At 45.6% G+C, this 26961-nt stretch overlaps 1 protein-coding gene across 2 annotated transcripts in view; it reads left to right on the top strand.

The window, feature by feature from the left end:
- MAPKAP1 (MAPK associated protein 1) overlaps positions 1-26652 on the top strand; it is a 90388-nt gene extending 63736 nt beyond the window's left edge. The window contains exons 8-12 of one of the 2 annotated variants that reach the window (XM_069873458.1): positions 2117-2224; positions 9323-9463; positions 14383-14520; positions 24101-24198; positions 26035-26652. In XM_069873458.1, coding sequence (XP_069729559.1) covers positions 2117-2224; positions 9323-9463; positions 14383-14520; positions 24101-24198; positions 26035-26160 — 611 coding nt within the window. In that variant the 3' untranslated portion in view covers positions 26161-26652. The remainder of the gene's footprint in view (positions 1-2116; positions 2225-9322; positions 9464-14382; positions 14521-24100; positions 24199-26034) is intronic. The other variant, XM_069873459.1, reaches the window with a different exon arrangement.
- Positions 26653-26961: the final 309 nt, after the last annotated feature.

Below are 26961 nucleotides of genomic sequence, written 5' to 3'. Positions count from 1 at the left end.
AACAGGCAGAGCAAGCAGGGTTTGCTGTCACTGCCGCTGGTTTTAAGCTTCCCCCGGTTTTCAAATATAAATTGATTTATGACTTTGATGTTTGTTTCAATCCAGTATATTTCGCTTCTGCCTAACAAGCCAGGCCTCTGATTATTGAATTTATTTAAAATTTTTAATCACATTTCCAGTAGCTGGGAGAGAAGAGATGATGGTGCTGGGTATATTTGACTTTCTGTTGTTGGTGCTCACGTGAGATGTCTCTGCAGCTGCAAACGGCCCAGCTTGTGTCCACTCTGAGTCCCCAGGAATAAGGGGCTCCCTTTTACAGAGCAATAATCTTCCACTTTGGGAGCAGAACATGCTCAGGCCTTACGGTGAGCGCTTCACGTGACTTCTGGGGAAACGAAACGAGAAGCCGTAATTGAAATTCTGCTGTAGTGAAGCTAAAATTAATTGTACCAAGTTCCATTTCTCAGGCACAGCGTCTGAGGGTGAAAGACTGGGTTCTTTTATATGTTTTAAATATTTCATTGTGCACTATCATGTTTCAAAGTCAGGAAACGTTCCGAAATATTTTAAGTTCTGATAAAGAGGGAATCGAGTTCATTATTTTGGTTTGAGTTACTGTGTTACGCTAAGGCCTGGTTAGAGGTGCCCTGCATCACTGAAATGTTTTCAGGTGTCTGTTTGGCATTGTTTCACCAGATTGTACAGAAATGATGCTGAGGAGAAGTTTGTGTGCACTTCAGCTCGGAGGTGCAGCGAGGATGGAAGCACCTCTGCTTCCACAGCTCGTGCCTTTGGAAGTGGCTGTTCATCTGCCCAGGGTCCCGCTGGAGCCTGGCTTACCCGAGTGTCCCCTCTCACCCCAGCGGGTCACCTCCTGACAGCTGGCCTGGAGCTGACTTAGGATTTCACCTGCAATTGCATTACTGCGTTCTCTTTTGTCCCTAGTTAAGGTGTGTAGTTTAAGGATCCAATCCACTAGAAGATTCTTTTGAAAGTGGCCTAATTTTTGTAAAAAAAAAAAATATTCAATATTTTTCTGTAGTTGGAAAATAGTTTTTTAAGTAGCATCATCTTTGCTTTGGTGATTTGGTTTTGGGAAGAAGGAAGCTGGCACCTGAATCTTGAAGCTCTACAGCTAAATACAATGTGTACTAAGATAATCTGTTTGAATCAGCAGCATCGGTACATATGGTTCAATGTTAACAGCGTGCAGATCTCCAGTAAAAGACAAAATCCATCTGTCGATGACCCTTTCTGCTCCTTGCAGCTGTTGAGCTGCTGGGCAATGCCCGACTCCACCTGGCACGTGGTCTCAAGCCTGGAGAGCAGTCCTGATCGCTGCTGATGTGGAAGGAAATCCTTACCTCATGCTTTGGAAACACAGCCTTTAGAGAAATGCAGAGGTGGAAACAGCTTCATCGGGTGTCATGGAGCTGGTTCTTGTGACAAAGTTCAGTTCATAGCAGAAGGGCTGCGTTCCTCGCCAGATATTTCTCAGTGCTTTGTGCAGATGCTGCCAAGGCTTTCCATGCCCGCAGAGGGTGCGCACCTCCATCTGGGTGAGCCTCTGCTCAAGAAGCAGGGTGTAATCCCAGGGTGGGCGATGGGCTGGGGTGTGCAGGCACCTCCCGTCCGGGCTGGGGGCCAGACTGCACTGAGCTGGGACAGACAGCGGCGGGGGTGACATTCAAAGCAACCTTTGGTTGATAAAGGGCCAGGGAGAGGGCAGAGCAAAGGGGAGCAAACTCATCACATCAGGAAAGATGCACGAACAACCCACCATAGGCGCACACCAAGGTCAGAGCGGGTGTCTGGTACAACAGACGTACCTGTCGGCAGTGTGGGCAGGGCGGGTGACCCAGCCAGGGCAGGGATCGGATGGAAATGCCAGGCTGGAGTGTGTCAGGCAGCATTGGCAGGCAGCTGACGGTGTCTCGAATGTGTGGTTTTCTTGCACGCTGTTCCCCACGTTTTCGTGGCAGGGCCTCTTTGGCTCTGAAGCACAAACCTCCACCTGCCGTGCATCAAGAGTGCGAGTGATCTCGTGTTAGCTGAACATGATAAGCCATCGCTTTGTTAGAAAACAGATGATTTTACGAGTTACTTTATGTTTCAGGTCCTCAGTATCGGCTGGAGAAGCAGAGTGAACCTAATGTCCCAGTAGATTTAGACTGTACCTTGGAGAGCCAGAGCACTTTGGAATTCTGCCTTGTCCGGGAGAACAGTATGTTTCCCCTTTTCACTTTTGCTCTTGTAAACTGCTTAACCTCACATAAGTGATGTCTTTTGGAATACAAGCTGCACTGTCTGGGCAAGTAAGTTTTGACGAGACTCTCTTTCCTGAGGCACTTTTCAGTTGTGCCAAAACAATGTTCCAGGCGAAAATGATGGATTTCATACCTCCTAGTAAATAGTCTGCATCCTGTTTATCACTTCATGATTAATCTTTTTCTGTTAAACTCCTGTAAAGTTATGACCAATGCTGAAAATTCTGGAAAAAATGTTTTCTGTTGTGGGCATTGCTTGGTGGATGAAGAGGTTGGCCCACAGTTTATTCTGCTGTGTCAGTGTGGCTGTTAGAGGTGCTGATTTCTTTCTAATAGAATTTAAAGAAATTAACCATGCAGATATCACAATTGTGTGGTGATTTTTAAAGTGCTAGGCAAATAATCTTCTCTCCAGCTATGCTCAAATATTTTTATTCTGTTACTGTTTTAATGCTCCTAATAGTGTTTCCTGATTTATTTATTTGCAAGGAATTATATGAAACACTTAAAAAACCCATTTAACAGTGATTTGTGTTTGTCCTCCATAGCATCGTGGTCTGTCGTTCATTCTTTCCAACAGTCATGCTTTCAGTTTTGGGGTTGTTTTTTCATTCCATTTTAATTCAGCTGTAAAGATGTTGGCTGTACTGATGAGGAAACCAGCAGTGTTCACGCTATTGGCCAAGACCACGCTCAGTGTGTTTGCTACAGTCACTGTAAGAGCCTATTTCAAGGAGAAGAGTTTTTTCTTTCTTTACAAAGATTAGACCTTTCCATTTATACTTTTTGGCTATAGCATTTCATATTATATCCTAGAATGACTACAGAGCATCCCCAAAGTAGCTCCTCATTCCAGGGCTGAGCAGTAGACTCTGCTGCCATTTCAGGAACAGCAGAGGTGAGGCACAGCTCTGCGAGCTCTCGGGGGTACAGCACTGCTGGAGCTGGAGACTGAGTTTTGGCTGCTGTTCTCCTTAGAGTGGGACTTGCCTCCAGAATATTCTTGATGCTCCTGGTTCATTTCTCCACAATGTGGTTCTAAGAAGCTGTAGGAAGGAATGTGGCAGCAGGTAGCTGGGGCACTGTGCACGAGGAAATGGAGCAATTTGAACCTCGCTAATCAGATTGCTCTCTCCACAGCTAGGATTCCCTGACATCTGCATCCCAACTATTATCTTTGTATTGATTTTTAATCTGTGAAAAGGTGCATACTTATCGTAAATTCATAGAATTTGCATGTTTTGATTAAAAATAACATTTTTTTTATCCAGGCTCTGTTATTAAAAGTACATTGTGCACACTACGTTTTTAACGTATTTTCATCATCCATGGAGGAGTCCCTGCTGTGGCTGCTGATGCTCTCAGTTCTCCTGAGTGACGAGGTTCAGCTTGCACCGTTTCTCTAACAGTAAATCTGTCGGAAGTTTGTCAGGCATTTAGTAGGAGGTGTTCAGGCTCCTCTGCATCCATAGCAAATGCTCCAGGAGAGCCTCAGAGGCCTCGTCTCAAAGTAAACATCAGCTGTAATGCTGAGGGAACGTTTTTCCCTTTCCCTGAAGTCCTCGTGCATCAACTGCTCCCCTTCCCTCCAAGGCAAGGGGCCCCAGGAATCCAGCTTCTCAGCAGAACAGGGCATGGAAGGGTGTAGGATGGACCACCAAGGCTGTTGTGCCAAAAATACTCTTAGTAACCTGGAGCACCTGCTAGGAAGGTGATTTCCCCGTAGCAGGAATGCCCTAGACTGGACCCCAAGGCTTCTGGAGCTCCCTGAGCTCCTGGTGCTGCTGCAGCCCCATCCACCCCAGCTCCAGGAACATCATATCAGTAGGTGCTGGGGTTTTGTGCCATTCACGGGTTCTGGGTTTGTCAGCCCATGCCTGGAACGTGGAAAAGCAAAGGCGAAGAGGCTCTGTGACTCTGTGGAGTTCAAGATCAAGTCGCTGCATTAGGTTGGTCAAGGCTGACAGCAATCTCTGCAAAATGCTGACATGAATTCTGTCCCTTTTCTGCTGTGCTGTTATTGCATGTTTTCTGAACTGGTACCAAACTCGTATAAGGAATGCAGGAGAAATCGTCTGCTTATAGTTTCTCCCCCAAAATGTGGGTGAATTTAACATGATCTTCCCTCGTCCCTGCCCAGGATGGATGTGGAACACCCATGCAGTTAGCTCTGCATGCGGAGATGTTCAAGGACAGTGCACTGGATGAGATCAGTCATTGTTCCTGCACTGCACAGAGCCTGGTTCCCCAGAACACTATAAGAAATCTTTTTGGTGTTTAAGGAGCTATCTTTTGGTGTGGCATTAGAATAGAAATATTGACAGGGTCTTCTGTTAATGAAATAATAGCTTGAAAAATCAACATGAAATACTCATTTGTGTATTTTGTTTGATTTAAAATATTTTAGCTTAGGCATGCCAGTCAGGACAATCTCTGTTAGAACACCAATTATTTTTAAATGCGCTCTGTAGAGTCTCCTTTTCATTTATAAATATAGATACGTGTGTGTGTGGTGCCAAACATCTGCTAGTGAAATAGCTGCCAGGTTCCTGTGGACAAATAGAGAGTTTATATTTCAGGGTATTAAATGAAACAGAAACCTTTCCATTATTGAGAAATACGTATGGAGAAACCCCTATCTACCCAGCATTTACCAAGAGCATTCAAACTAATAAACTGCTTCCAGTACGCAGAACTTTGGAACTCGCCCTAAGATTTATCTTTAAACTAAAAGCCTGCACTTTGTAATGTGAAATGCTTTTATGTGTAGTAGCGAACTATTCATGGCTAATTTAGTTTTATTCTTGCCATCTTACTTCTGGAAAGTTCCTCTTTCTCATTTTATCATTAGATAGTAATTAGTATTCAAGGGAAATTGGTCTTAATATATTAAAATTGGTTTAGTGCCTTTAGACCTGTACCAAAGCCAATGTCTTATTGGAAAATGTAATTGGGGACTGTGTGTGTGTAATTAATTGTATTACAATTAAGAACTTTCATTAAGCAATATACCAGTACATTAAAGCAATAAGGGACATTTTTGCAACGCAGTTAACTTTATATTTTGTTGTTTTATCGAGGAAATACAGGTTCCCTTGCTCTTGAATAGGCTGCATACAGCATTTCAATATTCCAGTATTATGGATGTGTCATTTTTATCTGTCCCTGAATGCTTGCAGGATCCTTTCGGGCCGAGGCTGCTTGTTGTAGCTTCTGACTGGAGCTCCCCGCTGGCAGCCTGAGCACCCGTCTCGCTCTGCCCCTGCGCGTGTGCCTGCAGGGGAGCGGGAGGCTGGCAGCAAGTGGCAGTGCCGGCACTGGGAGGTCAGGGGACTGCCTGTTCAGCTGTGTCACGCGTTGCTCTCCTCCGGCTTGGGGATGGGAGGACAAAAGCACCGGCTTCCTCTTGGCCCTTCTTTTCCTGCTCCTTCTATGGTTTTTCCTACCTTCCTTCTCCAATAATAAAACCCCTATCCCAAGCTCAGGGAAATGCCGCTCTTTTTTGCCGCTCTCGTAGCTGTGCTTTGTCCTTCATGCAGGTTCTCATCTTACACCTTGTTCATCCCACACCTGACTCCAGCTTCTTTCGCTTTTTCATTCACAAAGTAACTCTTAACTGGGTAGACTGTATGGAAAACATACGGGGTCATCACAAACGAGGTCTCTGTCGTTCTGTGATGAAGTTTGTATCTGGAACACAAATCCCTTCCTCGCAGGATGGAGCGATCTCTGCCATCAGAGCCGTATCGCAGGGTCTACTCGGGCTAAATCATAGACCTGGAGCATCCACTTCACTTGATTGTCTTCCCAAGCAGAAGCTTTTACATTCGAAAGCTACACTGTGATCTCCATTACAAATACCCTGACAGGCCTGTAAATATTTGACAGGTTTATTCACAGCTACTTGCATGTGGGAAATATTTTTATGCTTTTTCCCCCAATCAGCGGGTGGAGATGGGTCTTCCTCCGCTGCGGAGCGCCAGCAGCCGCACAGACATCCTCGCCGAGCTGCGGGGTAAGAGCAATATGCCAAGTTCTGCAGTCAGGTTTTTCCCTGCAGGGCATTTCTCTCTGTTGTTACTGATATTCCTGCTATTATCTGCTGCGCCCTCAGGGGTCTGCGTGCCTTGCCATCCTTAGACAGATGATCTGTTTTGATGGTGGAGTTCCTGGCTGCACTCCCAAGAGCGGCAACTGTAGAAATTCTGTAAACCTGAATCCATTCACAGAGCTTCATAAAACAAAGTCGGCAGAGGTTACCGGCACACAGAGGATCTGAAAGGCTTCCAGAGCAAAATCCAACTGTTCGTCTGCTCCGGCTGCGGCAGTTAATGCTCCTGCAGTTTGAACATTGACACGACGCTCACGATTTTAGTTACAGTGACAGACTTTTCCCCTGGATATGATCTGGCAGGCTGCTAATTTTCTTTCTAATACTTTTAATTTGGATGTCTGAAATCTGAGAAGGCTCAGCTTCACAACACCTGTGTAAAGTCGGCACGTAGTGTCCCCACTTGGCCAGAATTCAGCGTGGACAGTGAGGCCAGGCAGTTTGAGGCCAGGGAACACAAAGGCAGCAGTGTCTGCAGAGCATCCTGAGTCTTGGTATTGTGAGGTGTTTTAAGAACATTTTGTAGGAGGTGTGGGAATGATGTTAATATCCCTGGAGGGGTTCAAAACACATGGAGACGTGGCACTTTGGGACATGGTTTAGCAGGCACGGTGGGGTTGGGCTGACGGTTGGACTGGATGGGCTTAGAGGTCTTCTCTAACTTCAATGATGCTATGTTGCCATTCTTTGTGTTACTTCTGAATTTCCTACTGCTACCGGTGCAGTCTGCTCTTGGCATGAACACTCCTTCACGTGTAGCGCTGTGCTTAATGCTTTGCTGTGTCCAGTGCCGCCCATGGCACAGGGCTGGGGGGCTCAGCACCCACCACTCCAGCGCAGCCGGGCACTGGGAAGAGGCAGCAGGCCGTGCTCAGAAATGGCTTGAAGGAGGCGGCTGCTCTGAATCCCAGAGCGGGGCTTCGTTAGGGGCAGCGCTAACGGCCTCCCTGCAGCCGGCGGCTGGGCGATACCCAGGTGTAACTGCCTGGTCCTGCGGTGCTGCGGCTCACGTGCCAACACATTGTGCTGCTGTGCTGCAGAGACAGGGCTGCTTGAGGGGCTGGGAGCCGCTGCCGGGGCCGAGCGGCCATTCCATGGGTTCCTGTCACGGGAAGAGGGTCCCAGGTCACTCTGACTGCGGGACAGTGGTGCCGTTCCCACCCTCTGCTCTGTGGCAGGCGCTGCCCTGCCACTGTGTTTCAATTCGCTGTTAAGTGCACCAAAAAGTTTGATGTATCTGGGGGTATCTCTGAAGTGCTGCAGCCCGAGGGTTTGACATGATACATTATGATAATCCGTGGTATAGAGACATTAACACAGGGGTCTTTGACAAAATGCATTGTAACGTCTCTGAAGGAGCCATTACAATTTATCTTGTCATTCCGCAGCACAGAGTGGTTGCAATGTTAAGATGGGTCTGCATAAATTCACATTTAGACTGTTTCATTTGATTTTTGGAATTCTTTCAAGTCGAATGGCACAGCCCTATTTGTAGCTTAACCCTTCGCTGTCCCTCTTCCCCAAGGTGCCCACGACGGTGCCCAGTCGCGTGTCAGGAGGCCACACTGGGAGCCGTGAGGGGCGGGCACTGCTCTCGCCCGTCTCCTCTGCACGGGGCAGAAAGCTCACGTGAAATGCGAACCTCCTACTTTACGCTCTCAGCATGTGGTTTGACTCATCTAACAGCAGGCGCTAACCTTACTGTGATACAGACACGAAAGGCACTGAGCAGCAGCAGTGACGTTTGTTACTGAATTAACAGATAGAGCTGGGAATGCTTCTAGCCAGCAGGAACAGTGCTGGGTGCTTGGGTGGGGTTTGTCTTCTCTCGCCTACGTTTGTCCTACTTGTGGCCGCCAGCCCAACAAGTTCCCTTGCAGAAGCAAACGATGTGGACTGCGGCTCTGAATTACCCCGTGAAAAGGGATCCAACTGTGCAGGTCTCGAACAAGACTAACACAAAGAATTCTGACAAGTTGTGATCCTGCTTTAATGGATCTTTAGGACCGATACTAAAATTCTCTCATCTCATCTTCCCATTATTAAAATTTCAGCAAAATAGAAAGTTTTTGTTAATCTCCCGCAGTAAGTTTAGAACCTGAACTGGTGGTTGATTCAGCTCTTAAGACGACATTAGCTGGGATATTAAACAAAGTGTGTCGTTCTTCAGTATCTTCTGTAAGAAGCTAAATCAGTTTTCAAACATATTCATACCACTTTATCTAACAGCATTTGAATGAGCATTTAGAGCTGAGATGCTTTATTAGCACCTGGCATAGAAATTGCTCTGCGCAAAATTATATATCGCATTATAGTAATGTTTAAATTGGTGTTAATCCAATGTCATAAAATGTACAAAAATCTTTAAAGTGCATTATATTTTTTCAGTAATTGGCATTTTGGCTTAATGAGATTTTACCTTTTATAAAGCTACTACCTGCAGTAGTAATGGGAATACCGATCAGTAAATAAAGCACAGCTTCATTACCGTGGGGCTGAGAGGAGAGTGCCCGAGGTGTTGCTAATGCTGCCAGTGTCACATCCTGTGTGGGGAACATGGGAGAGCTGTGCAGGTGCCCAGGTCGAGGGTGGCACCTGGAGATCCTGGCTGACAGACCCCATCGCCAGGCTCCTTCTCAGGGAGAGAGGCCGTGGGCATCCCAGCAGGGACCCACCCCAGGGATCTCTGTGGTCCCTGATGACAGGGGAGTCTGCCTCTGGGACCTTGTACCACTCTTTGTGAGGGTTGCAAACGTGTGTTGTAACGCCCTTAGCGAGTTAGTGGGTTTGTCTTTGGATGGAGGGTGAGGATCTCCTCCCATGGGCTGGAGCATTCTGTGCTTTCTTAGAAAGCCGTCTGCAGACAGGACAGCACGCGTACATGCTAGTGAATCACGTGCCGTGTTTTAACACTCTCATTCGTTGTTGTGGGCTTGTTTTGCAGGTTCAAGAGGAGAAGAGGTCTCGGAGGAGGACCCGCAGATCGATATAGCCACAGTTCAGGACATGCTCAGTAGCCACCATTACAAGTCCTTCAAAGTCAGCATGATCCATCGGCTTCGATTCACCACTGATGTTCAGTTAGGTAAATCAATCTGTACTGTAACGCTCGGGAAAATGGAACGGTTCAAACCTTTGGCCATCTCTAATAGCTAACTGTCCATCGCAGACATTTCCACAGCAGTCATTACCCTGTTGGTCCCTTTTGCTGTGGAGCACATCACTTGAAAGTGTTGCCAGCATTTCAGCAGTTAAAAAAACCTGCTTTCAGTTGAACATACTTGAGTATTTTTATTATCTCCGATCAGCTAGCACATGCTTCTTCTGAAAGAAGGCCATTTTTTAATGACCTTATCTCTTTTTTTCAATCTAGGCTTCCTAATGGAAAGCTTCTTGCCAACTGTTTTGTTGTTTTTAAATGAGGCTGTGCAAAATTAGGAGTGATTGGGTTTTTCCTTCTCTGAGACTGAAGCATTTTAACTACCAAGTGGAAATATGAGGTGGAACAAAATAAAGCCAGCATTCTGTAAAGGTTTTATATTGACCTTATTAGCTTTCAGAATGCTTTTGAAAACCTGAAGGCCAAGGGATGACAGCGTCTTGAATTATAAAAGCCCCATTACTGTTTTAAAATGATTGAATAGCTTTTTATCTTTGTGTTTAAATTGTGAAAATTTGATTAATGAGGCATCGGTAGGTGACCTGTGCCATTCCTGCAAATACCTTCCATAAAGAAATGATTCAGCAGTAAAGTATGAAGTACCTTCATGTTTACAAAATACGTTTATTCCCTAGAATTCAGTAGAATAGTTAGATTTAAACTATACAAGGTCCTGTATTACTGTCACTGCAGGCTCTTCAGTCTACCATCCTTAAGCTTGTATAAAAGTATACGTCTCTAAAATTTTTACTGACGAAGCTCTCTGAGTTTATTTTGCACTGTCTTGTTGAGGAAGGATTTATGTGCTGGCGCTGAGGCGGGACAGCGCTGGGCATGTTTTCTGCTTTTGAGCAAACCGTCTGGGTGCAATAGTTTGCTTCCAGTGAAGTTTGACTCACTGTGTCTGGCAAGTGTCAGAAATGAGAGCTGGAAAAGGTCAGGACAGATCACTAAAGATAAATGGTTAAGGGAGAAGAGCTGTTAAATGAAACAAATGGCTTAACTTGGGCAGCAGTGGAGGATCTGACCCTGTCCAGCAGTGTAAGGACCATAAAATTTCCCTTCTATAACGATCTGACCAGGTTTGGTTTTGATGGCAGCACACTGACAGTGGGATTTTATAATGTCATTACTTTTTAAAAATCAAAGAAAATCCCTGTGCGAAGTTCAAAGTTTGGGTAAATATGTGGCATCAAAACCTCTAAATTAAGTCAAAAGAAGTGTCTGTTGCTGGGATTTCTTCTGAGTGTTTTTAAGATATTAAGAGAGCAGTGCTGGTAAAATAAGCATCAAGGTGTTATTTGGGTTCACGCTGCGGAGTATTAATGTCTTCGTCTTCTGTGTGTGACTGACTGCTCCATGCAACTAGAAATGTAAAAAAACTGTTCTGATTTTTAACCTTGCTCATCAGTGACCATGGTTCAGGAGCTGCTCTGTGTCATTTCAGTGACAGCCGGTTGCAAAGACTTTCCTCTGTAGCCTTTTTCTGCCTCAGTTTTAGGTAGCAGCCGTAGTGAAGCAGCAGTTTGAGGACCCCAAGAATCCAGCATCATTCCAGTGGGCAGCATGGACGGCGTCAGCAACTGTGCAGGAGCACATGCGCTGTCAGGCTGGCTGAAGCATGGTACCCTGGGTGCACAGAAAGTGTCCCTGGGCGTTTGGGAGTGAATCCCAGTTGCCCATCCTCCTGCAGTAGGACATTACGCGTGACAGAACCTAGAAGTGGTGGGGAACACACCGAGTGTAGCTCATCTCCACGCCCTGGAGTTCACTCTGACATCAGAAGGCACTGAATTTGTGTAGGTTCTGTATTGGTATTTATTTCAGTTGTGTGGGGCAGGTTGCGAATTAGTGTTTCCATACTGGTACTTTTTGAAACGTTTTAGCTCTTTAGAGGCCTAATCATTGAATTTGAGGTGAGGTTTACTGATAATATTGGAGTGAGCTCAATCTGCTGTACATTGTGCATAGGTCTGGGTAGTAAAAAGCAGTACGGAAATGGCTCTGGGTGGAATAAGCACCTTTGACTGAGGCTTTTATTACAGTGAAAGCTTTGCTGTAGCGGTTTAAGGTCTGGGGTTTGTGTTGTAGCTTGTATTACAGTGTAACGCACACATTGTAGTGCTCTCAATGTTTTTACAGGGGTTCTGTCCTGTTGAGAAGGAATAAGGCACGTTCCTTGTGTATCACATTAGCAAACTCAAAGGAGCACATTGTCTTGGGAAGGCACTGCTGGCAGGGATTGCAGAGAAGGGAGGCGGCTGCAGACCCCAACAAAGGAGCCAAGAACAGAGCAGCCTTACTGGACTAACACATCAATGACATTTCTTTTGATAAAATGGATGAATTAAAAAAATAGGAGAAGCAGCGTTTCTGCTTGGGTTTTGAGTATGACTAATCTGTGCTGCGGTGCAGAGACTGCAGAAGGCACGTACATAATGCTGGTTTGATTTTAGGTTTCAACACATAGAGATTGTGAAAACAATAACAGAAAAAAGACAACATTCTTTGTCAGCGTGCTCTTTGGATGTGTGTGAGCTTCAGCCGGTGATGTCGAGATACAGCAATAATGGATGAAGTATACAGCAACAATTTGCAGATAAAAATAATAGAAGTTACAGTGTATTTTACATGATAAAAAAAAAGATGAAAGAGGAGGAAGGCAGTTACATCTGAGATGGTTACAAAATCCATGCTTGGCGAAGTAGCCTCTGCTGAAAAGATTGATGCAATGGGGAGTGACCTTGGCTTGGAGCAGGAGCCGGTGATGTATGTATGAGCAGCGCTCTGCTAAATGGACCCAGATTTGTAGCACTAATATACATGGAAGCCCAGAACCAAACTCAGGATGGCAATAAATCAACAGCCACTTTGGGTGTCATTTCTGGTTTATATTCCACTATTGTTCTATCACTTTAATTCATGTCACTATCATCTGTTCATCTGGAACAGTTTTATATAATTTTCCAGTGGAGTTACCTGACAAATCCTATCAAATTAACCAGGTGCATTAACAATATTGACTGACTGAATTCGGAAGTCACAGGACCATAGAGTGAAAACCTTTTAAGGATATTTTCCAGGGTGACGTTTACAGGGGTAGGGTCAGGGAACAACCCTCTCACACAAAGATTTTGCACCTGTATTTTTAGAACTTGCTTTGACTCCTTTCAATGAGAAAATAAGAACTTTTACCATCAGCTTCACATTATTTTCCTTGAACTCAGAAAATGCCATTTGCATCATTAACCATTACAGTGAAATAACAACTCCAATTTTAAATACGTTGTCCAAAATTAAATTACAGAACAAAACAGGCTCCGGATACAGCATCAGCCTGCACAAATTACTGAGTTCTAGTAATCCTTCTGTTAATTGGACTCTTGATGCAATGCTTAATTGAAATGTGATCTCTCTGATGTGACGTATGTTTAATGACAAAGCGCATTCTTGGATTAATAGACAGAGGAGGGAGCTGGTGGCATTATTATAACCTGTCATGATAGCAGGGTTCAGATGAAAGTACCCTTGTCCTTAGTGGAATAGAGCTCAGAGAGAAGATCGCAGTAAACATCTGCTCCTTGGCGTCTGCATGCTTTGATTTTAGTTACAGAAAATACAAACAAACATGGTTTGCACATTCTGCAGCTTTAAGAAATAATTGAGTTAGTTTTGGAGAGTCGTTATGTGTGGGGCATCTTTATTTTGTCACATCTCTTAAAAGTTTTGTTATCGGCTCCTTCAGGTTTTCTTGTGCATCAGACATGCTGAGCATGGTGCATTTGGAAGCATCATTGCCAAAGCCCTACACAGGGAGAAGGTTATCCCTGCTGGTTTTCCAGAGATGCAAGAGTTAAATGATGTTTAAATACATTTTTCCTCTATTGCTTCCTTTTGGCACTTCCTCATAAGCTTCACTCATTGCCCGTGACTGAAGAACTGTGATTATTTTTAAGGCTCTGCACGTCTCGGTGTAAACAGTGCACTGGGAAGTTTGTCTGGTCATGTCTACGGCGCCTGAACACAGAGCTGCTGTTCACCAGAGTGGCACGGCAGGGCTTTTGCTCTGCAATTCTGCGAGGAAGCCCCTGGAAATGGCTGTGAGCATCCCAGGCTGGCTCCCGCACGCAGTTAGTCTGCAGCCACCCGCACAGCGTCCCAGTGGCCAGGCTCCTTTTGCAGGACTTCAGGAGGAGCGTGTGATGGGATGACAGGAGATTGCTCGGCTCAGGCAAGGTCTCCGTGCCAGCCATCCGGACAAGCAGGGCCCAGCACCAGTGCCAGGAGCCTCACAAACCCGCAGCCAGCTTCCAACACAGCCTCCTCGGAGCAGGCTTTGAAACGCCAGCAGTGTGAAAATGTACAGGGTCTCTGGGAATCAGTGTCTTTGTTTATGAGTGCCTGGGTGACACCGAGCATCCCTGCGATGCTGTGGTGAGTGTTGTACAGGGGCTGCAGGGTCTGTGCTTTATAGGAGATGGAATGGGGCTGGGGTGTGATAGCGTCTATTCCATATAACAGTCATGATTGGAAAACTAGTAGTATCTTTTCATAAATCTTGCACTTGTGTAGCTCCTGCCTCCAGAAGAGCTCTATACGTGTGGAGAAGAATTTTTCCTGTGATATTTCTTTCTTGTTGGTATTTATGCAGGAGAATAAAACGCAGATTATCAATGCAGTTTGATAACCATTTGCTTTAGTTTTCAAAAGCTTCTGTGTGCTCAAAACGCCCAGAAGGGCAATATACTCTCATCCCATTTAAGATTTATAAAGTGTGTCAAACGGGTGATATGAAATCGCTTGAACAGATCACTATTGTGGCTCTCTATTCTTTCTCATCTCAGGTATTTCTGGAGACAAGGTAGAGATAGACCCTGTTACTAATCAGAAGGCCAGCACTAAGTTTTGGATTAAGCAGAAACCCATTTCAATCGATTCTGAACTCCTCTGTGCCTGTGACCTTGCGGAAGAAAAAAGCCCAAGTGAGTAGTCCTTTTTATTTATGTCCTCTCTCCTCTCCCTCCCTGTATGTGCTACATGTCCAAAGAATTATTGCTACCATGTCCTTTTCTTTCTATAGGTGTATTTTATTCATTATAGGATGTTTTTAATCTGACTGAATTCTGTTACAGAGCACGCAATATAAACAGATACACATTTTATGGGCGTCTTTTTAGTGCTGCCTACAGCTAATGGCAGCGTTAAGAGCATTTCTTGCCCAGTGTCAAACCAGGAAACACCAGCTTTGCCTGACTGCTCTCTCGCCCGGTAGCACAGCAGTCAAATATGTGTTTCAACATAATTGCAGTTGTTTTGAACTTCCTAACATCCGGTCTGGTTTTAAACAATTTCGTAGGTGCAGTTGAGGATCTCAGACATACAGTAAGGGTCAGCACAATCTAAATTTGCTTCAGTCATGGCTGCAGGGTCACCAGGGTTGCAAACGTGCAGCTCTGAGAGTTCTGTTTCAGGAAAGCGGTGACTGCAGCAGCCAGCAGTGATGGCTCAGCTCACTGGAGAACGGGTTGGACATCCCAGTTCAGCCAGGCATCAACAAGGGGCTGGAGCTTGCTGGGTTAGAGCGCAGCTTCAGAAACCAAGTGCTTTTGCTTGTTGTGTCAGTGGAGTAGTGAGAGTCTATATCTGTAAAATTTGGTTTAAAAAGCACAAGATATAGGCCCTGGGGGAACTGGGCAATGTCTCCCCAGGGTGCCAGAATGTAACTGTCTACTGTCAAAAAGTAACTGCGGTTCAAAAGCTCAGATGGATTTTATTGCACTTGCGCTTTTGCAGGGCAGGGATGCTGAGTATTAAGTACTTATCTGCAAGGTGACAGAGAGGGAGAATTATGTGATACATATTTACAGAGGTAATGATCTGTTGAATCTCTCGGAAGAGTAAATTTATGGCTGCCACAGATTTTATCAGCAATTATTGAACTATATCCTTCTCCCCTTCATTACCCCTTCCTACTTCCATGTTCTTATTTCAGTCATTGTCTTCCTTTTCTGTCTCTCCAGCAAGATTTCATGGTCCTTGGGAAGGAGACTTCCCTAATGACCAGGCAGTCCAAAACGTGTAATGCTTGTCTTTATAGTTCAAGGTGCAGTTTTGTGCTTGTGAATGTATTAACACCTCTGGGTTTGTAGCTACATTTCATTTCAAATGCAAGCACTTGTGGTAAAATTCTGCCCACAAAATGAGGCCGTATTTGAAAAGCCAGCCGCAAAACTTGAGGTTTCCAGCTCACACTCCTGTCAGCACAGTAGCCCGAGGTCTTCAGGCAGTCCATGAACACCTCCAGAACTGTGTCCTGCAGCGGATGGTGCTCTTCAGTCCCAGAGGCAGCGCCTGCTGCCCTAGGAAGTTGTATTTGTATCCAAATCCTGCCAACCCAGGGAGAAATAATGGATAGAATTTCAACCTCCAAAGAATGTCCAGCAGCGGGAGGGTGATACCTTCCAGTGGAGACTGTTGAATGAAGAACCGTGGTCACTTTGGAGAGGATGCTGAGAGATTATGGCAAAGACAGCCTTTATAATACTGAGAGGTTTTATTTACTCATTTTCAAATGGGTGCCATAAATGTTTCCTGTTAAATAAGTGTTCAGCATAGTTCCAAGAGGAGAAAATTATTCCTCCTGAAATCTGCTGACCTTTTTCTGATTCACCAAAGGTGTTCCAAAAGTGATTCTTCTAGGCCACTAGAAGAGGATTCTAGTGTGACATCTCAGAATGATACATTTTGGGGAAATCTTAACAGCAGATCAGTATCTTGTGAATTTTAAATGGAAAAAAGTTATTTTAGTAGCATGAAGGAATGAAACTCTGTATTTCACAAGTTTTTTCTGTGATTTTTATCAGCGTAGTGATATATGTTTGTAGCAGAGTTTACATCAAAAATTATTCTCAGATCTTCCTTGAATGAATTATTGCAAAGAAAGAGAGGCTGAGTAAAGATAAGGTCTTTGAGTTCTGCAATATATTTTGTTTTCATGTTTTTATCTCCTGTAACACAAACATGCTCCGTCTCGTCTTCCAGAAGTGTTGGGCACACATAGCAGTGCTCACACGGTTACACCGGGTCAGAACACCGTCTGTGCTTCATTGAGCTGCCTTCTCCAGGCATCAGCAGTGGGGTTGTGATAAAGTTGGGTGCTGCTCTGCTAACCTGAATTCTTGTGATTCTGAAGGATGGTGAAGGGTTTGCAGGAACCTCCCGATGTGACCTTACTTTTTAGTGAGGGCAAGGGGTGCTGGGAGTGTCATTTGGTCGCTGTGATTGGAATCACTGGAGGTTTCTGCAACAACTGTTCCTCTGAATGTGGTTGTTAACACAGTTTAATATTCAGCATGCTCTGCTTTCTGCAGATTAAAGAGATTTTGGAGCTTTTGCTGGTACTTATGTGCAGAAATGTCAAACCAGAAGCTGTGTCTCAGCATAGTGGGAAGCCTTGTCCTTGTTTTCTCTGTGTTTTCTCTAAAAGCCAAGTTCATTCTGTAAAGTTTACTGGCATTTGTGTGAGTGTTGAGGGACTCCACAACTTCAGCTGTGACGTGCTGTGAGTATTTACGGACAGGCTTGGAGTTGTTCTGGACAGGGCTGAAGCCTTTCCTGTACTGTGAGTTCACAGAACCTAGAGCTGCCTTCAGTGGAAGCAGCAAATGAAAACAGAAAGCTTTGGCATCTAATTTGCCATTAGTGTGGGTGCTGTAGGCAGGAATGGCTGGTGATTTTTGTTTGTCCTTGTAGAAGGCCTGGGTCAGCATTTGAATTTTTATTTGTAAATTAAATCAGACTCCCTGGATTTAGACAGAGGGAAGAGGTAATGGCCCTGCTGGCTCGATCAGATGCCATTAGAACCTGAGCACACTGTGTATAAACGGCTTGTTTAAATCAGGTTCAGGCTGATTATCACGAGAGATTCTGAATGTTTTGAGTCTTGAAAGGAAGCATCTTATCATTGAGAAATAAGATTTAAGACTTAATAAAGTAGTTGTCATTTTTATAGCTGAAAAGAGCTTTGTATCTCAATTAAGTGTACATAATATAAAGTCTTAAGGAAGCAACAGAATACATTTAATACAATTATATACCTTTGCAATAGTGTAATTTAAAGGAAATCTGATTCTGTTAATGTCTCTTACATTACTTGGAGAAACTTCAGTGTCACTGACCGCTGGGTTTTTACAAAGTGCCCTGTGGCCGCGTCGTGGCTCTGATGGATGCGGCGTGGCCGTCCCTTCCAAGGGCCGGAGTTACCAGGCTGCCTCGGCATCTGCACCGCGAGCTGGCATTGATGATAGCTGCAGAAATCAGATTTATGTGATAATTTGCTTGAAATACTGAAGAAACGTTCTCTGCGATTCTTTTTCTGCCTCTTTTTGTTTTAATAAAGCAGATACATCTCAGCTGCTAGGTCAAAATATCCCTAATACTAAGGCAGTCTAAACAAAGGTGTTCTGTAGGTCACAGAGTACATTGGTAACTTCGGTTTGTAATTTAATTGCCTGCTTTGCACCCTGCAGCTTAAGATTTCCTTTAAATTCTTATTCCATTGTTGCACTGGGGCTTAACAGAGTGTTAACCTGGTAATAGGCACAGGGCCTCCCCATTATATGTCTCGCTATCGAGCGGTTCTGCATGACTAGTTAAAAAAGATGGCAAGAAGATTAATGAAAGCCGCCTGGTACAGAAGGGGGGTAGGTACCTTTGCAAGACTTCTAGCGAGGAGATATTAGAGCTGAACCAGAGCTTGGCTTTTTCTTTATCCTGTGACCTTTGAACCTGCCTTACTGTCGAGAGCTGCCAGCGGAGCCGACGTTTTGATTGATGTTGCTACACGAGTCAGTCTTTCCCATTGAATTCCACATCTGCACGAAAATAGCTTTTCTAGCAGTATTCATACTGGCTGTAAGTGATAGCCAGAGTGATGCCTGAAACGCTTTTATGTAGTTTCCATTTAAAGCTAAAGGGATTTGATGTTTTAATTCAGTATCCAGTTCCTCCAGATTATGCACGTCGGGTAATACTAATTTAATGAATTCATTGTTGGGTTGTGGAAGGACTAAAAACATACAGAAAGCATTGGGAAGGGATGGATTCCTACTGCTTGGAGAGCTTAAATAGAGATGTTGTGTGTTTGCTCAGAGCCCTGTAGTGGAGCCAGAGCAGAGAGGCCACAATTATCCATGTGCTCTGCAAACGCTCCACAAAATACTGTGCAGTGGTTCCTAATATCCATGATCCTGCTGTGGATGAGGCTGCATGCGAAATAACAGAGCAAACCTGTACTAGATAGGAGACTAGTCACAGATTCTGGGCAAGAGGTGAGAAATAGGATCAGCAGAGAAAATGTTCCCAAACTTCAGACTTGGAGTGCACGAAACCCCAGAGCCTCTGCCAGGAGTGGGTCCCGGTGCTCGTGGATGCGCTGTCTACAGCGGTTCAGCGCCTCGGAGAGGAGGCAGCGGAGGCACAGATGATGCCTCCCGTTTTCTGTGGCAGACTCAGGATTGTACCTGGGTGCTGGGGACCAGGGTGTCAGAGACCTTGGGAGCAGCCGTGTGGGCTTGGTGTTGGTCCGTGGGATGAGCGGCACCAGCAGGGGAGCCACGCCAGCCCGCCCGCGCAGCCGGAGGTTTGGTGATGGCTTGGCTGCGAGAGGCACTCCCGCCGGCTGCCCCACAGACGTGGCTGCAACTTATTAAATCCTATTAAATCCATCCCTCTTGAACAGCCTTTTCATAAAAGTACTCTGGAGCACAATCAGGAGTGCGCATTGCCTCATCCTTTTAACAAATATGTTTTGTAGCCCTATTAAAAGGGGTCTTCATCTATCCTGTCAAAGCTATTCTGCTGGGGTTTTTTAGTTTAATTACACTATCCAATTAAAACTCCTTGCTGCATTTTGATTCACTTCTCCTTGGGCTTGAGTGGATATGACATTTACAAGGCTCGCCTTTCAAGCAGACAATGGTGTGATTGATGAGGTGCAGACGCAATGAAGGAGGCGATTGCCATGTGGAAACACTGCTTAGTGCATTTTGATTTATTTATCATCTTTTTTCCCAAACAAGGTTGCTGGTGAAGAGGTTTTGGGCAACCCTGGGTTCCACCTCAATTTTCACCTTTCTTGCAAAAATCTTTATTAGTAGTCCACCTTTCATAATAATTCGAAGGAGAAACAAAAGGCTTTGGGGAAAACAAATCCAGATGTGTGAATAGTTACCACAATTTGACATAAAAGTGGTTGTTTGCAGCACTTTTAATTGCAACTCGGCACTCAGGACGTCTGGAAACAAGACATCCACCAGCTACAATGTTTTACAGTAAGCCGCCTGAGTCCCTGAGAAGAGATCGCCAGGTCACAGTTTCTGAAATGGTGAAGATCTGTGATGATGTTGAATGCTGCCCAGACGTGTTTTGTTCTTCAGAGAGGTCTTTTTCTATTTATTCCACTAATAAGTCTTAATTGTTGACTTCTGCCTTATGGCCCTATAATGACAAAGCAATCATCAAGGTATATTGAAAAATTAGCATAAATTTGCATTTCCCAGTGTTTATTTTCTGCTTTGTCCAAACCCTGAATATTTTTTTCATCCTCCATCTAATTAGTGACTTAACTCAGGGTGCACTGGTTTAGAGTGGCACTGGCGGGAGGGAGCCCTTTGGTACTGGCTGAACGGGAGGATGAAGATGAAGAAAAAATATCTCCTGTCTTGGTGGATTCAGTAAAAAAAAAATTCTTGTAAAAAAAATCTTGTAAAAATCCACATCTTTCCAGGCAAAAAGCGTGGGGTTTTTAGATTTTGATAAAGAGTTTGTGACTTAGATTAAAAGGTGAATTTTCTCAGGTGTTTCAAGTGCAGTGTGTAACATGCAAATGTTTGCAGAAGATCTCCCAGTGGCTGCTTAAGCACTTTCAGTCAGACGATAATCAGCAGGATTTCTCACCTGCCCATGCACACAGAAGCACAGAGATGCTGGAGGATGAAGCACGGGGCGGGGATGCTGCCTGCGCAGGTGCTGCTTCCCCAGACCTCAGAGAGAGGGGAGAACCTGAGCAGCAGATCTGCACCTGGCTGTACTGCAGGGTTTGCCAGGATTGTCAGTTATGCCATAACCAGCCTCTTCCTTCGCTTGTTTGGCAGCAAAGTAATGCTAAAAATCAGGAATATGCTAAAGAATTGTGTTTCGAACATTGAACTCGGTCTATGAGCTCTGCTCCTTGCCAGCGAATGAGCGCCCTGCCCTTCCGCCGTGGCATCTCTCCAGGGTAACCGCACAGGAACCTATTAGTGTTTGAGGGGTAGGAAAGATTTATCAGCGTTCAGAGCTGAGGCCAAAGGGCAGGTAGGGCGTTCTCATGCTGTGGCAGTGAGGTGAGCCCCAGAGCGGGCTGGGCGGCATGGCAGGAGCAGGGCACCCGCCTCACAACAAAGCCTGCAATAACAGGTGAGTTCTGTCATCTCATTTGCCTTCCATGAACGTTTTAGTAGAAAAATGTTGGTGACCATAGCATGTATTTTCCATTGTATAGCCAATTAATTCTGATTGCAAAATATTGAAGTTACCATGCTCAGTTCCTCTGGCCGCCTGCTGCCCTGGCTGGCGTTGAACAGTCTCAGCATGATCTTGGCATGGGGCAGGGACAGAGCATTGCCGTGTGCTGGAGCTGACACTTGTGTTTCACACCCACAAGCTAACGGACACCAAGCTATTGTTCCTGTAGGAATTGTGGCAATGAAGCCATTGGTACAGTATGTGCATTTATTTTAATTCCTCCATCATTTACAACAGAAGCCACTTGAGCTGCTCCTGTTTGTTACCTGATATTCTTATATGGAAATACAAAACCACTGAAGTTCCTATTGATCTTGGAATTGTCAAGAGTGGTGCTCTATTGGAAAGAGGTACATCTCACGTTTAAGCACTCTTGGAAGTGGAAATCAATCTCACAATTCATAAATTCCATCTGGCTAGAATAGTAGCAGAGCAAAGTGCCAGTTAGGATTTCAGTGAACTCATATTTCATGCTGTAAATAGTGTAATGTGTACATGGAGCACATAAACATAATGCTGTAATGGGGCTTTCTATAGAAAAGTCGTCTTAGCTTCTTTCCACTCCATCGCCTGTCAGGGCACAGGACTGGGTTACACGGTCTGCACAGCACCTTGTGCTCAGCCGCGGCTCGTGCCGTGTGTTCGGGCATCAGCGGCAGCACCGCAGCCCCTGGGCCTCCCAAAAGTTCATGCAGGAGCTCAGCTCAGGGTGCACGGCTCAGCCAGCGCCTCAGCGGGAAGGCAGGGAGCAGAGCAGCTTCTGTACTGGTGGGACTGGGAGCAAAGCTGCCCCTGGCAGTGCTAGAGGGTGCATGGTGCTGGCGTGGCACGAGGCCCGCGCTGGGCTCCTGCGGGGTGGGCGAGCTCTGCCTCCTGCGCCAGGGTGTGTCGGGATTGGGATCGGCATCCGTTGCGCTAATTGTCACGGCAAGAGCTGACTCCTCACCATCCTAAGTGCATGCTCAGGATAAAGCTCGGTGTTGTGCTCTGTCAGCTGTACAAATGCGGCTGCTGGGCAGGAGGAGTCACTGGTTTAAAAGGAAGGTGGGGGTGCTGGAGAGGGTTCCTCGACAGGCATGAGGGAGGCTGTGATCTCATTTAATTTTCACAGCAGTGTTTTGCTCTCTGGTTCTGTGCCTGCCCCGCGGGGCGATGCCTGCAGCACGCGGCTCCTTCTGCTCCCTGCGCCCTGTGCCGGTGGTGCCGCTCTTGCAGGCGCTCGTGCTCGCAGCCGCTCTCGGGAACACGTCGCGGGATTTGAGAAGCAGCGCTGGCATCACGGCGCAGGCCAGTGTTTGCCTGGGGAAGGCAGGCAAAGGAGCCGCCTTGAGGTGGGTTCGTGGCTCCACCACGGCCTCTCCTTCCTGGGGAAGGATTGAGAGCCAGCGGGCAGAGAACCAGCCTGGAGCGAGGAGCTGCGAGGGACAAGTGAGGGGCTTGGCTCCTGGCGCTGTCGGAGCCCCCTCAGCCCTTCCCACCCCCAGCGGGGCGAGAGCCGGCTGCACGGGTGGAAGAAATCCTGGAGCAAAACACCCAAACCAGGTGGCGGGAGCCCACACCAAGAACTACCCGATGGAATTCCAAGGCCCGAAACAAAGAACCTCATTGGGATCCTCCAGACCTTGCTTTATGCCATTTTAATTTCCTTTTGCAGCAGTGGGTTTCTATAACCGTGTGATATCCCATGTCCAAGGAAGCTGTGGTAGCCGATGGGGCGCGGCGCTGTCACGTCCCAGGAATGGTGCCTGGGCACTTTCAGAGTCATAAAGATGCTGAATTCAGTCCTGAGCAGAGCCAGGCGTGCATGCATTAACATAGTGATGAGCTCCCAGCTAGGAATTCCTGCATTTTTACTACCGCCGAGGCATCGTTTGTCAAATGATTTAAAGGGGTTTTTTTATTATTATTATTAGCCAGTTTTTCAATATAAAATTTATATTCCAGATTAGCGCATCATAATGGTGTTTAATTAACATGCCACAATAAAATATTTGCATCTCAAATTTTCTGGCCACAGATCGGAGCATATATCCATCACTTTTTGGGAATCTGGAGAACTAGATAATGTAAATAAGATTTCAAATTAGCTTTCCTCCAGGAAGACCTGGATTTACAGTAACATGGCGGTTACTTCGTGGATTACTAGCTCTGACCTTTGAACTGAATAATCTATGAGAAAACGGATGGAAAAGGATAATGTATAGAATAGGCTAAATTTTAATTTTGAAGTGAAGGATATTTCACCTTCCTGCATATTCTGCATCCAGACCCTTGTGCTCAAGCCGTCCTTCCCGTCCCACCTGCAGCACTTGTAGAGGTCTGTAGTTCCTGTGCTGCTGTCCGAAGGTGGCCCCAAAGCTGTCTCACCCCGTGCCATCTAGCCCTGCAGATCTCCGTTTGGAGTAGCTAGCAATGTTACATAGGTAGAAATTACCATTGTACTTCAATTTCGATTGTCTGGCTTGTGAGAGGTGAGATTCCCGGTTCTGAGTGTCTGTTCATGGCATCAGAGCTGCATCCTTCTGTGTTTTGCAGAGGTGCCATCCCCCTTTACCACAGCAGCTGGCTTGGTTTGGGAGATGATTTGGGGAGGGGTGGCTGGAGGGATGATCCTGGGGTTAATTGGCCTTTTATTTTAAATATAACCCCTATCTTCTGCGTGCATGATGGTCCCGTGAGCAGTTACATGCAGGAGTTGCGCTGACACGTGGTGCGGGGCTGAGCGGAGCTAACCAGCCGTTTGATTGATCTCTGCGTTTCCCGCGGTGGGGATGGGATGGGGAAGCAAACTTCGCTGAGCAGGGTTCAGCTGCTCCTGTAAGCCACCACTTGCCTGGAATTGAAATGACATGAGAAGCCTGTCAGCGTTTCATTGCTTCCTTCTGTCGTGCTGATGGTTTGCTAAGATCACCATCTGTGTTTTTCTTCTGTCAGGCGTGCAGGCTCTGCGGAAACTTTGGAGGAATATTCTGAACAGTTTTTTTCTTATCTTTGCAGGTCATGCAATATTTAAACTTACATATCTAAGCAATCACGACTACAAACACCTTTACTTTGAATCAGATGCTGCTACTGTCAATGAAATCGTACTGAAGGTGAGTATTAAATTTTAACGTGACCCAAAATCCTGGGTGTTTTACCACTTGTTCAACACGAAAGTGTTCGAGAGGCTCTGGAAAGACATGAGCGGCGTGGTGCCGGAGGACTGCGAGGTGCGCTTGACTTGCCAGGCTGGTTGCTGGGTGCCTGGTATTCTATTCCTTTTTCTAACAGCCGCCCAGCAGAGCACCTAGTGTGTAATATTTGCTTTTGCACGTGTTTCTGGTTAACAAAGACACTGCTTTTCTGTGGAATTTTATAGGAAACTGCCAGATTTGATTGTACCCAGATAGTTTCCCCCCATGCCGCAAGAGCCCTGAGGAGGAGGGCAGGGAGCTGGGAGCTGGTGTGGAGCTGAGAGCAGGGCACGGCCGAGCGAGGGGCCTGGCACTGGCGCTGGTGTTGGCACTGGTGCTGCTCGGGGACTGCGGGAGGGCTCCACTGACCCTGCGCTGACACAACGCTGAGGGCCGCTGGGGCCTCAGCTCCGGCACCGACAGAGCAGCAGTGATGCCAGGACCGCGCTGCTCCCCTGCCTTTCACCAGGCTTTTCCCAGTGCGGGTGTTTGTACAAAGTGAAAAGGGCATTTTCTCACTGGGATGCATTACTGGAATGGTTTGCTTTTCTTGTGGCTCAGTATATACATGCGCCACCTTGCTTTCTGAAACAACCTTTCATAACACTTTGGATGATTGAACTGAATTTTCCACACGCTAATATTGTGGAGCAGTTCAAAATGTAAAAAGCAGGAATTCTGGCAAACCATCTGTTATGTTTGCTTTTATTTCCTGTGTGCGGTTTAGAGGATTGCTAAATAACTGACATACCATGAAATAATTGTTACTAATGACATAAAGGGTAAATATATTTGGGGGGTTTTCTACTTTGTGAACTGTTGTTTCAATTCTTTTGTTCCTGCTTTACCTCAAAGAAGGTGATCCAGAACTCTGGACACATTTGAGACTGGCCATAAAAGAAGGCTTAAAAAACAGTTTGCTGTGAATAACATGAATATTCAACAGAGAAATATTATCGAGTAGTACTTTTTTTCTTAAGTTGCAGATTGTTTATATTGAACATTTGCTGCTTTCATGCATAAGTTACCAGTTTGTTTTCAATTCCATCAGCATTAAGAAACGCAGAGAAATCAGACTTTTCAAATTAGGCTTTTTACATGATCAAGTGAGAAAGACTGAGGCTTTATTGACCATGAAAATTCCCTATATTTTTATGCCTTAAGCTGTAATATGCAATGAAAGTGAAACACTCTACAGTGCATAAAATTGTGCAAGTTTGAAGCCACAGCGTATTAACCAGCTAATGGCAGACCAAAGGGCATTTTTATCTTTTTGATACTTGCATTAACCTTCCATTAAAATTATCTACGTGATTATCACAAAGCACTGGAGATAATAAATTTAGGGAATAGCAGGCTTGTTAAATATCATTTAAAAATGCTTTCATCAAGTAAAATGTGCCAAAACACAAGGAAACTGTGAGATCAGCTGAGTATGCAAACACCATGATGGAAGAATTATTTTTATTGAAGCTGATAAAGTCTTTTATTGAAGCCCATTGCTATTTTATACTGGCACTGTGGGTCTTCCTGACTTGCTGCTGTCACCCAGAGGTGGGATGTGGGGAGAGGGATGCTGAGAGCCTGTGGCTGCCCTGAGCCGAGGGCAATGGGAGGGTGAACCGGGAGAACCTGGGGCTCTGGGGCCGCTGCTGGGACCGGTGTCATTGCAGCCCCGTTCAGCTGGGTCCCTGCCCGCCCTGGGCTGTCCCACTGAAGCACCCACCAAATGAAACGCTGCTTCATGTCTTGCAGGTTAACTATATTCTAGAGTCACGAGCAAGCACAGCCAGAGCAGATTATTTTGCTCAAAAACAAAGAAAACTGAGCAGGAGAACAAGCTTTAGTTTCCAGAAGGAGAAGAAATCGGGACAGCAGTAGCGCCTGGCTTCAAGGAGAGCCTGTCTGCCGAATTCGGAGGAGGAGATGCTCCCCACCACCCGAGACTGGTGGGAGCCAGGACTGCGGGGCTCCTGCTGACAACGGGCGGGAGCGGCCGGGGACAAAATCTGAATTATCCCGTCTCTCACGGGTAGAAGATTCTCCCTCGTTGGCGATGGGAAGTCTCCCCTGTGACAAAAATAAAGAGCCATATCAGCCGGAAAGAAGACTGTTACGCTTCAGGTTCCTTTGATTAGAAATAAGAGAATGACGTAGACTGGCATCATTTAATTACTGTATTATGTACAATCACAAGGAGAGATGTGATTACATATTATTTCACAGCCTGGTTAAAATAAATTATATACATCTGTAACACACCCACGTACACGCAGGTATTGCTTGTGACATGATCAAATTTCTAAAAACAAAATGTAGGACAAATGTATCCATTTTTACTATTAATAAACAGATGTAATCTTTTTCAAGGTCCATATGATGCACAGTTCTTTTGGGGGGAGGCTGTAGTCCCAGATGGTTCCACTTCTGTTGCTGAAGTGCAGGAGGCAACCGGGAGCCAGGGAACAGCAGCCGTGGCAGAGGAGCCGCGCTGCGGGGAAATGTTGAGGCAGTTGAGTCCGTTGTGTTTTGTTTTGTTCAAAAATAGTTCTATTTAACAGTTCTATTTATTTAATAGTTCTATTATTCTTTTCAGCTTTTCCATACGTTTTATTGGAAGTCATTGCTGTACTCAGCACGGTGTTTTGAAAACTAAGGCAGCGTCTCTATGGTGGGAGAGCA

The sequence above is a fragment of the Phaenicophaeus curvirostris genome, chromosome 20, assembly GCF_032191515.1.
Source record: "Phaenicophaeus curvirostris isolate KB17595 chromosome 20, BPBGC_Pcur_1.0, whole genome shotgun sequence".
In the NCBI taxonomy this organism is placed as follows: domain Eukaryota; kingdom Metazoa; phylum Chordata; class Aves; order Cuculiformes; family Cuculidae; genus Phaenicophaeus; species Phaenicophaeus curvirostris.
The sequence above is the reverse complement of the archived record's forward strand: the minus strand, read 5'-3'. Positions and strand labels throughout refer to the sequence as shown.